This window comes from Nestor notabilis, unplaced genomic scaffold (genome assembly GCF_000696875.1).
Source record: "Nestor notabilis isolate BGI_N333 unplaced genomic scaffold, ASM69687v1 scaffold30474, whole genome shotgun sequence".
In the NCBI taxonomy this organism is placed as follows: Eukaryota; Metazoa; Chordata; class Aves; order Psittaciformes; family Psittacidae; genus Nestor; species Nestor notabilis.
Genome location: NW_009926612.1, coordinates 1 through 11,559, shown reverse-complemented (window position 1 = coordinate 11,559; position 11,559 = coordinate 1). Strand labels below are relative to the sequence as shown.

General features: G+C 44.2%; 1 protein-coding gene across 1 annotated transcript; it reads left to right on the top strand.

The window, feature by feature from the left end:
- Positions 1-2,778: 2,778 nt before the first annotated feature.
- On the top strand, positions 2,779-11,543 carry DNAJC5 (DnaJ (Hsp40) homolog, subfamily C, member 5). Its single transcript, XM_010013601.1, has 5 exons — positions 2,779-2,852; positions 6,336-6,471; positions 8,806-9,019; positions 10,214-10,385; positions 11,412-11,543. Exons 2-5 carry the CDS (start codon positions 6,365-6,367, stop codon positions 11,513-11,515), a joined length of 597 nt encoding a protein of 198 aa, XP_010011903.1. The 5' UTR covers positions 2,779-2,852; positions 6,336-6,364; the 3' UTR covers positions 11,516-11,543.
- Positions 11,544-11,559: the final 16 nt, after the last annotated feature.

Sequence of the window (11,559 nt, the reverse complement as noted above, 5' to 3'; positions counted from 1 at the left end):
ATGTCTTTATGGATATGAAATTTCTCGTGGGACCTTTGGGTAAAGGCTCCAAACTGAAGAACTAGGAAAGCTTTTGCGCTGGGATATCCAAGTATAAGTAACACCAAACCTCTCACTTTTGGGTGCATTAATGAATATTAACATTAGTGCTTCCATTAATAAGTTAAAAATTACTATTTCAAGACAACTAGGGGAGTGTTCACAGGAAGCACTTTAAAATAGTGGTATTCTTGAGTGCATTTGTAGCCAGTTTGCTTTACCTTCAGCCTTCTCACATTGCTTTTCCAGTATGAATATGTTTTGCGAGTGATGTGTTCAGATAAAGACTCGGGAGCTTCTATTTTCTATGTTGATTTTTGTTACTGGTTTTTAATTTACCTGAATTACAGCACTGTTTCTTTCAATGCTGTAATATAACCCTGATGTAGCTCCCGTGCGTGGCGGAGATGGGTTATAAATCAGGGTGTCGTAGGGTATGTTTAGAGGTACCTCTCACTGTTAGCAGCACAGGGAGCAGGATGATGACCATCCTGTTAATAGAACTGTTAACTACAAATGGTTCTGCATCTGCCAGAGGAGGTTGGGGCAGACAGGAGAAACAGAGAGGCTTTCTGTCAAAAAGAATAGGTGTCTGAGTTCTGTAAGGAAAAGATTGTCTGCATGTATTGCTGAGAGCAAGAAAAGGTGCTGAGCACTATTATGGGGCAGTATATGGGGAAAAGACAATATTAGATAAATCAGATTCAAATCTGGAAAGCTGGATGAGCTGGCTTGGATGTGAGCAAAAAGAACAGGCAGACTTCCTAAGTGTGCTGCTGCTTTTGTGTTACAAAACTTACCACAGTTCAATATGTTGCTGAATTTAGTCTGTGTTCGTGTAGCTTTGCTTTCCTTAGCTTCACCATTCTTTAAGCTTTTCTTCTGATTTCCAGACTGATACATTTATTTTCTGCCTCTTAAACAGTTATTCCCTTCCATAGACTTCTTTTCTTTGAGTTTTGGTGTGTTTTGAATTGGGTAACCCTCATTAATCTTGATGTTTAAATGCTTCCATTTCTTTTCTGGCATCTGCCCTTTCATTTTCTTTCCTTTTATTTACATTGTGAATATTGTGTAGTAAGGAGGGGGAGATACCTCCAAGTAATTTTGAGCAGGGTATTATGTGGAGCTCTGGGTCAGTGGATCTGGCCTGCTGAATAATGAGATTGGACGGATAGACCAAAACACTCCCAAGTCACTAACTTGGAATTGCCGGTTGCAACAGGAACTGCGGGAAGGTGTGCGGAGGATGCGGTGAGGAAGAGATGATGTGAAATACCTGGCATGGGTTTCTCTTGTGCTTTGATTTTTGTAAGAAGTACTTTCCTTTGGGGTTTATTTTGGGCTTGTTTGGGTATTTCCAGCTGTCCATCAGGCTTTCTGCTCTTAATGGGGTTTTGTATTGGTGTAGCTGAGAGACTGGAGGGGATACTGCTGCTCTGTAGTGAGTTAAAAATACCTCAGGGTACATTGTGGGTTCTGTCCCTGGCTTGGCATTATGTATGTGTGCTGTAAAGAACCAACAACTTTTCTTCTGATGGAGTGAGTGTGATGAGGCCTGGGCTGGAATCGTGCACTGGAACTACTTTCAGCCTCTACCCCCACGTCACTGTATTTTCATTTACTTCATTACGTGCCAAATGCTACCTTTAGCTGGGAAGCTGGTTTTGAGAGGCAAGCGAGTACAGTCAGATCTCCAAAGTGCATTTGGACTTTGCTTTCTTCTGTTCCACTCACAGATTCCAGCTGTGTGCCTCCCTAAACTGAGCATGCCGTAGCTGCTTTTCAGCTTGACTGTCAACATTTCAGAAGCTTAGGTTGCTGTTTGAAACAGAGGTAGTAGTAAGTTTAAAGATGGTCTTCACCCAGGTATGAAGGCAGAACTTATTTAGGGGAAAAAGTGATAGAAATTGACTTATATCTGCTAGTGGTGATGGACAGAGAAGATCTGCAGCTGCCACAGGCTGAACTGGTGGTCTTGTCCCTCTGAATAAGCCTGTTCCAGCCCCAAGAGCCATGTTTCTGGTTGCTGACCCCTTAAACCATCTGCAGCTTTCTTAAGGATTGCCTTAAAAATGATCCTCTGCTTCAGGATGAGGGGATGTGGGTAGGATAAACCTGTGGTTTTCTTGATGGAAACTTGCCCTGGCAAAATGAGTTGGTGTTGCTCTACAGTCTAAGCCCATGAACCAATGTTGATGCAGGTAGAGTGGCATTAGGAATGGCATAGTGGCCTTCAGCTGCTCCACACATCTCCTTCAGCTTGGTGGCAGTGCTGTTAATACCTGGTGCTGTGCAGACAATCCTGGTTTCCATGGACATCTTAAAAATGGAGGTTTACTTGTCATGAAGGCACCAGGGCACCACTGGCCCACTGCATTACTGAGCTGGAGCAGTGTCTAACAGCACTACAGATGACCAGGACTTGAAACCCAAACTGCTCGTGCTCCAAGTACAGGTATGTCACAAATGTCTAAGTAGAATAAGTCCAAAGTCTTAGAGAGATAATGGCTATTGGAGGTTCTGAGCGACTGGTGGCTTTATTTTAGCTAAGTGGGTGTCTTTCACATGGCAAAAGGTTTGGGAAAAGGGGCTGAAGCTACAAATAAAAGTGTGGCATCCTCGAATCTATACTTAAACCTTTTTCTAACTGACTTTGACAGGTAATCAATCGTAAAGATAAGCATTTACACTGTGGAGACTGAGACTTAGTGACCAATGGATTTGCTTTTGGTTTGTCTGCAGGAGATTCAGTTTTAGAGCTGTGTGGAGGCTGTTACCACCTTCCTTTAAGTATTCAAACCAGGCACCAGGTAAGTCCTGTATTTTTTGATCTCTTGTAGCTACTCATTGAAATGGAAAATAACACTGAGGAAACAAAGTGCAAAGTTTCCTGTAAGAATCTCTAATACCTCACAAAGCCATGCTTAAAACACCTCATTCTTCTTGATAATCCAATCTTGAATGTGTTTCCTCTCCCCTTTAAAAGTGTTGTTTTTTCACCCTCATAAACCAGCAGTTTGTGAGGATGTCTCTGAATGAATCCAGGGCACATGGACAGGATGCAGAGGCCACTGGTGCTGTTCCAGTGTTGCGACAAATAAGTATTTACTGAAGTGCTTTCTGACTTGATGTTTTGGTAGACTTTTACTAGTAAGTACTGATTGAGATGTGGGAGGATTCTTTTGGAAAATCAGTCTTTAGAAGGTTCAGTTTGCCATTGATGTATTGGAAAGGTTAATGCTGGCTCCCATAGATAACCTGGAGGGTTTAATCTGAGTCTTTTCAGCAAGGTGGTACCAATTATACTGACCTGCTCATGCTGAAACAGTTGCTTTTTCTGGCAAGGCTGACTAAGGGGGGGTATTCAGGTACACAGAGGGTTAAAACCTGTGCTGTTTAATCCAGGGGATTACCTTTCTTCAGAGAGAAACCTCTTCAGGGCATCCTGCTTGGGTAGAATGTGCTGCAGATGGCTCCTTGCTGCTGAATACACCACTTTGTAAAGGCACAGAGCAGTTTTCAGTACTGGGAATTAGAACCACTTGTGATAACAGCAGGACAGACAGTATCCTGCTTTGTGAGGTCCTCTGAACTTAAGTAACTTGCACCTTTATTGTCTGTTTCACATTTGGAAAGCCAAAGGTTGTGTTCCCACTTCCAATACTCTTCCCTTAAATAACAAGCTTCCCAGATGAATTCCTGTTACCACCTTGTCCTCCGCTCTCCTAAGGCCAAGGTGTCCATTTCATACCAGTCTTGAAGGATAAATGCAAACACCCCCTTGCACTGAACTCCAGATACCCTGAGCTGTTCACACTGAAGCGATTAAAGATTGCAGTGATGTGGCAGCTTCTTCCTGTGCCTTTGCTGTTGACAGGCAGCCTGCAGACAAACACGCCTGGCTCAAGATGAATTCATTTCTATTAAACAAATTGGTCCTAATTTAACAGTGGAGATTTTATTAAGCAGAACATGGTGTATACCCGTGATCTGCAGCATCTGTGTGCGTTGGATTCATGTTCATAGGATCCTAGAATGGTTTGTGTAGGAAAGGAATTTAAAGCTCCTCCAGCTCCAACCCCTGCCCCGGGCAGGGACACCTTCCACTAGAGCAGGTTGCTCCAAGCCCCTGTGTCCAACCTGGCCTTGAACACTGCCAGGGATGGGGCAGCCACAGCTTCTCTGGGCACCCTGTGCCAGCGCCTCAGCACCCTCACAGGGAAGAGCTTCTTCCTTATCTCTGACCTGAACTTCCCCTGTTTAAGTTTAAACCCATCACCCCATGTCCTGTCACTACAGGATATGTTATATGTTAAAGGAAACTTGTTAAGCTTAAGTAGAGCTACAGACTTTTAAGCAGCACGGATGTTCATAGTGCCCTCAGTGCTCCAGGTTGAAGGAGTACCTCTTTGGAAGAGCTGAATTAACATGTAGAATCTCAACCAGGATGCTTTCCCTCCTCCTGACTGCAGATTAATCCCACAGGTCCCTGGCAAAGAGCAGTAGCAACAGACACAGTGGAGCTGCAGGGGAATTTCCCAGGAGAGCTGGAAGGCAGCAGTGCAGTGGGAGAGCAGGAGAGGCAGGGCAGCCGTCGGAGCAGGCCGGTGGGATTAGCCAGATTACCAGAGAGACGTCAGGATCATCAGCCTTTGACCTCACTTGGGCTGGAGGGGGGTGGGAGCCCGTGGATGAGAACAGGAGAGTTGTTCCTGGTGTCATCCCAGATGTGGGATTTCTTTCCTGAAGTATTTTTTTTCCCTTTCACTGAATCAGTTTGTGCCCAAATAAATGAGTTGGTTGTGTTGTGTCTGCAGCACTCAGTAATTTTCCTCTTGTACAGAAAGCTGCTGGGAGCTGAACAGTATCCTTGAAAAGATTTTCCTCTCCCTTCCCACACACTCACTTTCCAGAATTGGGGTGTGTTTGGAATTGTTAGCCAAAGCTTTTATTGATAATAATTTATAGCTTCCTTGTTAGGTAGCTTTTAATTCATCTTACCATGGCTGACAGAGACTTCTGGAAGGAAATGAGGTGAGATTTGGCTGTTTAGCTGGTGTATTCCAGTCAGACTAGACCCAGTGTTGAACTCATGTAAAGTTGGAGAGGCCAAATGTAGAGGAGTCCAGGAGGCTCTGAGTTGAACAAGGAGGCTGTAATGTCTCTGTGCGCATCCTTGCCACGTGGTGACACTTGCACAGACGTGCTGGTGCCATGAGTTGCAGGGTACTGAACTGTGCCTTTGGAAGCGTATCCGCACTGTGAGGTCACTGCAGGAACCCGGCAGGACAAGATGGGGTGTCCGGGAGCATTCCTTCCAGGTACCTTTGAAAAGCTGACGTTCTTACCTTTGTTACATAAGGTAAAGGGTTAAATTGGAAAAGTCCAATGCTTTAAATATCTTTTATCAAAGGCTACATAATCTGGTGTAGGATAACTAATGACATAATCCAGAAAGAGCCTCCTCTTCGATGCTCATCCTTGCAGCAGTTCTGCAGCTAGGGAACAGCAAACGCTAATCTCCTCAGGATGTTAAGAGGACATAACCATGCCTGCCCATGGTGTGGCATGGGGGAAGCCTCTGGGGTCCTTCACAGTTAATTTGGAGGAGGAGGTTAATCCATGCTCAAGAAGTGTGAGTTGAACTAGAATACGTGTTAAATGCTTGAGCCACAACTTTATGAGGGAGGAGATCTCCTCGCTAAGTGGGCAGGCATTCCCTCTTTGGTAGTGGGATGCACAGGCCCAGTCACACTGGATTTGACTAAAGGATTCTGCTTAACCTGATGTCGGGGAGGTTTGGTTTGATTTTATTTCAGTGCAACAGAATTATCTGCAATGAAAATGCAAACAAAATCACCCCGTAGCAAGTGTGGTGCAGAAAGGCAGCCTCAACGTAATCGCTACCTCTCTGTTGTTGTTTTCACATGTGTCATCACAAATAGATAAATAGTAAGACTAAGAAAGAAGTGAAGTAGCTTTAGGGATGTGTTATGTAGTTCCTAGCTATAGCTCTCCTCAGCTATTGATTTGGGGATTTTGGCAAGAAGAGCTGAGTACATACAGTGGTGATTGCAGGGTGCCCGGTGTTGGGCTGGAAGTGCAATAGTTGTTTTCACTGATGATTCATTGAGTAACTTTTCAACTTCCACATAATGTTAAGAGCCTTCCCCAAGCATGTTTAGCCCTTATAAAAGATGTATTTTTCACACTCAGACTCTGGTTTTAAGGATGATTTGATTCTTGAGGGCTGTGGTGTGCTTTGTTTAAGCATTTCTTTTTGTCTTTGGCAGGGACCAATCTCTCTTCAGGGTAGCTCGCGATGGCAGACCAGCGGCAGCGCTCGCTCTCTACCTCTGGAGAATCACTCTACCACGTGCTGGGCTTGGACAAGAATGCCACTTCAGATGATATCAAAAAGTCATACAGGTAAAGCTTTGACTTCTACACCTGGCGCCCAATAGCACAAATAGCTTTAAGTGTCCATCCAGTGGCCTGTTCGTGTATAGGCTGGAGTTGGTTTGTTTCCACCTTTTGCAAGAAAAACGTGGAAGAAAGCCATGTGAAACCAGAGTTTCCTCTTGCAGAAATCAGTGTGAAACATGCCTAGGATTTGTGTAAGTGCTTGATGTTTCACATCCTGTCTCTAGTGTTAAACTCTCAGGTATTCAAGTATCATTCTGAAAGGTGTGTAGATAAAGCTGAACAGTTTTAAGACAGTTGGATCAGAGTTAAAGTCCTCATATTACGTGTCTGGCTTACAGGAACCACAGATGTGCAGTGCAGCCCTTTTGTCCATCACTTCCAACTCTGGCACAGTGAGGTATAGATCAAAGTTGCAAATAAGGATGAAAACTATCAGCAATGAGTATCAGCAATGGCTTTTCTTCTAAAAATCCATTCACGTTTTCTTATTCTATGTGGAGGTACTATTTTAAAAGAATTTTTGTCCTTCTTTCTTTTCTTAGACACGTGAAATGGCTTCATATTGGCCAAATAAAACCAAATTAAATCAAAACAAGAGTCCTGTAACATCCTCCCTTCCCACATTCCCCCAAAACCTGCTTCAATGCAGCTGCTTCCTCACCTCAGGCATGAGCTGTGCTCTTGTACACGGTTTGACAAGTGGCAATGTGTTTACCATTACACTAGGGGTCAGCAGCAATCTTTACATGAGGATACTCCTTTTCAGAGTGGTTTTCTTTTAGTCTTTAACATTTACCAAACCTTTTTCCCTTTCAAAGTTACATTTGAATCCTGATGGCAGCCACATGGTGAAGTCTGTGAAGAAACTGGGTCCCAAAAACTAGCTGTGTCTTCCTAAAAGTGCAAGTTTGAATCAGTAATGGTCAAGCCTTAGCAACTGGAAAATAGTTTTACCTTCTTGGGGGCAAACCTGCAAGTTTTCCCTTTGGAGAAACAGCCCAACTACATCCCAGGGTGAAATGTAGCTGGTTCATACCCACCTGAGCCTTCGTCTAATCTTATTTTCTCTGCTGCTCCTTTACAAAAGGACTGACCACCCCTTGTTTTCACTCCACTTGAACATCCTTTACTGGGCTGTGGGGTTTGTGTACACTTAGGAAATGGGAAATGAAAAATACTTATCTGTGGCAGCCTGATAATAGCAAAGCCCTGTCCAGGTTTATCTAACTTCCTCCACTGATAAAAACTGTGATTTAGTCCTCACTGAGGCTACATCAGGACATTATTTACCCTCAGCAGCATCATTCACAGATTGAGTGTTTCAAGTGCACACCCAGTTTATTGTTCATGCTGTGATACACTTCCATGCACATCCACGTGTGCAATTGCACAGAGCCTTATTTTATGTTTGTCCAAACATTTCCCCACTGCAGAGCTGACACGTGTCAACCTCTGCAGGTTCTACTGTGTTCCTCAGATGTGGGACTTTGGGGTGTATTTCTGTAGGAGGACAGGTACTCTTCTTGGTGGAGGAGAACTCTTAGCATACAATTCTGGGTCATTTCTCTACTTGGGAGCACACTTTTCTGTTGGGAGGAGGTGTTTGCCCAGTTATTTCACTGATTTCTATAAGTAGCCTGAGCCATCTCAGAACTAGCAAATTTATCAGTGCTTAATCTGATTTTTAGTGCTAAATTTGGACATCTCTGGGGACTGTAAGGGGCTGTCACTTAGTTGTAAGGGATCTGTGGTGGTTAAGAAAGGTACGTTGTGATTTCCTGATAGCTTTAAACTCTGGAGCAATTTCTATTCTAGCAAGCCTTGAAGTGAGGGTTCTTTGTTCCTGCACAGGAATTGGTGAATTAACCACAAGCAGCTCTATTTCTGTCTTCAGGCACTGCAGATCACCTGTGGCAGCTTGCTTTTATTTAGCCTTTGGTACTGTATTTTAGGCTTACGGTGTCTTTTTGCTGTTAGTTTGGTCTTTGCTTTAGCAGGAGCAAAACTTCCTGGTGGAAATTGCTGGAGCTGGGGGGTAAGCCCCCCCTCAAAGAGGACTGCTTTTCTTCAGTGTCTCCTTTTTTAACACTGGATTTCTGAGGGCTGAATCCAACAGTTTGAAGTCAATCCTGTGAACTAAGCTGGACACTGCTGCAGCCTTTTGTTATCATCTAAGGAAGAATCGTCAGCAAAGTTGACTCACAGACGAAGGAAACCAACTGGAACTTGAAAGTCTGCCTCGAGTGACAGGCTATGGAATGAGATAAATAAATATCAAACCCCAGGAACCCAAATCCCAGGTTTTAATCTATTACAATCTCTTTCTATTTTCTGCAGGAAACTGGCATTGAAATATCATCCTGATAAAAACCCTGATAACCCCGAGGCAGCAGAGAAGTTTAAAGAGATCAATAACGCACACGCCATCCTGACGGATGCCACCAAGAGGAACATCTATGATAAGTATGGGTCTCTGGGTCTCTATGTAGCAGAGCAGTTTGGTGAAGAAAATGTGAACACATACTTCGTGCTGTCCAGCTGGTGGGCAAAGGTAAGTAAAAGTGCAAAGGGAAGTTGTTCTGGGTTGGCATTTAAAACTCTTAAAGAGCTCCATTGGAGAACTGTGTTTGGTTTTACTTTTGGGAGCTGCTGAATTTCTGAGAGCTGGTGATAAACCTTCTCTTATTGTGTTGCAGTCAGTTCAGAAGTAGTTTTCTATTATCTTTCAGTGATACAGGCCTAAAAAGCAAAAGCAAGAGAAACTTGGACCTTTCTAGTGCATTTAAAGTGATGAGGATTTGTGGGTATTCTCTTTGGTAATAGCTGCTACATGGTTTTGCAGAACAAGTCCTGACTATGAACTTGAGCTCACAAAAGAGGTTCTGGTGAGAAGTGTGCTTACTCAGGGGTTTCTGTGAACAAATGTCACTTCAGCTTCTCTCTGATTTGAGAGGCTTCAGGTTATTTGTTCACTTGACTATCCTTCAGCAGCAGGAGTATCACCAATACACCAAAACTATGCTTTAAGCTCAAGTTTCCTCTTAAATGTGCACAAAAATCTGTTTGAAAGCACTGTGTGCATGGAGTAGATGTTACAGTTGATGTAGAGATTCCTTCTAGGAGTCTTCTACCAGTACTGGGCATTTCATTTGATGGGCTCATTTTCCTACCTGTTGCCAGCATTGTCTCCATCCCTTGAGTGCCCTGCAGTAAGTTGTATCACCGTGCTGGTTTGCTATCTTTAAAATGGGTTTTGGTAGCATCTCACCTCTGTGTCCCACATCTAGTTACAGTGAGCTCTGCAGCTTTGCTACAGCCTTGGGCAGGTTGTAGGTACATCACGACCTGTGTGTCAACTACTGAGCATAAGTCTTGCCCAGGGTCACTTACAATCTGTCCTAAGCTATTGTACCTTTGGGTTTTAATACAGATGCACTTTCTAGACCTGTATCTTCTTCCAGATGTAGCAGAATAGCCCACTTACACCTAAATTGTAGGAACTCAAGTAAACCAGGTGGGCAGTATTCACCTTGGTGTTAAATGTTGAGAGCTGTAGCCAGTTTTGCACTTACTTTTGTATATATATATATATTGTTGATGGAGTATAAGACTCTAGCTAGTAAGTTCTGTCTCTACATGACTGTGAATTTGGTCTCTGGTTTCCATATCCGAGTCTCTCAAACTTGGTGGTTGCAGTGTTCTGGGCACGGGTTATGGATATTTCTTTGTCTCCTGTCCTCTGCAGGCCTTGTTCGTGTTCTGCGGCCTCATCACAGGCTGCTATTGCTGTTGCTGTCTGTGCTGCTGCTGTAATTGTTGCTGTGGGAAGTGTAAACCTAAACCTCCTGAAGGAGAAGAGCAGGAATACTACGTCTCTCCAGAGGACTTGGAGGCACAGTTGCAGTCAGATGAAAGGGGTAGGTGAAACCGCTGTGAGACTTGTCAAATAGCCAGTGGTCTCTGCCAGAGTGCTCATTGCACTGGTTGAGGAGCAGCACTTGCTTAGGAGAGATTGGCGCAGAGCACAGATTGTAGATGATTTTCTTCCCTTCTACTCCACTCTGGTGAGACTCCCCTCCCTGCCAGAGGGGGGATTGGGATGAGACATTGGGCAGAAGCTCTTCCCTGTGAGGGTGCTGAGGCGCTGGCACAGGGTGCCCAGAGAAGCTGTGGCTGCCCCATCCCTGGCAGTGTTCAAGGCCAGGTTGGACACAGGGGCTTGGAGCAACCTGCTCTGGTGGAAGGTGTCCCTGCCCATGGCAGGGGGTTGGAACTGGAGGAACTTTAAGCTCCCTTCCAACCTGAACCACCTTATGCTGATCAGGGAATACTTGTGGCACAAGAGTTAGGTGTGTAATGCTAACACCAGAGTGCTGAAAACTCGATGGGTCTCCGCTGACGTGGTGGAGTCAGCTTCAGAGCAGGAGGTGACCATCATTCAGCTACCTTCTCACGTTGCAGGAGTCACATCTCAGCCAGACACGTGTGACTGTAAAAAGGGGCTTTTACCCCAAAGGATGAGGGTGTCAAGGCAGCATTAACTGCGTCAGGCATGAAGGAAGTGAGACTGCTACCCTGGTAATACAGCTAATACAGCTTATGAGGAGATAATGCTATTTCTGTCAAATTAAACTGATCATTAAAACAATTGTGGAGTCTTGTGTATGCTCTGGTCATGTTTATAAGGGGCATTGCTGAGTGGTGGGTGAGGATCAGCTGCTCTTATATGAACAGGGAAATGTAATAAGTGGTTCCACATGTAGATTTGGGTCGAATGGTGTTATGTGTAGGCTGCAAACCACTAAATTACCATCATGCTCCTAAAGGAGTATAAAATTGTGTGATCAGTGTGTTGTAAGGAGATGTATCTTTCACTTACCAAAGCATAATGATGCTGTTTTCATCCCCTCGGTGTGCTTAAACCTTTTGCCTTCACTTTGCAGAGGCCTCAGACGCACCTATTGTGATACAGCCAGCATCAGCCACAGAGACAACCCAGCTCACAGCTGACTCTCACCCCAGCTACCACACCGATGGATTTAATTAAGTTAAGGAAACCCTGTAATTAGAATGGATTAAAAAGAAAATATA

What these genes read in the sequence shown, in the direction of transcription:
- DNAJC5 (XM_010013601.1), top strand. Translation starts at nt 6,365, where the DNA reads ATGGCAGACCAGCGGCAGCGCTCGCTCTCTACCTCTGGAGAATCACTC. An exon ending in GATATCAAAAAGTCATACAG is followed by an intron (nt 6,472 to 8,805) that starts GTAAAGCTTTGA and finishes TATTTTCTGCAG; the next exon opens with GAAACTGGCATTGAAATATC. An exon ending in GTTGCAGTCAGATGAAAGGG is followed by an intron (nt 10,386 to 11,411) that starts GTAGGTGAAACC and finishes TTCACTTTGCAG; the next exon opens with AGGCCTCAGACGCACCTATT.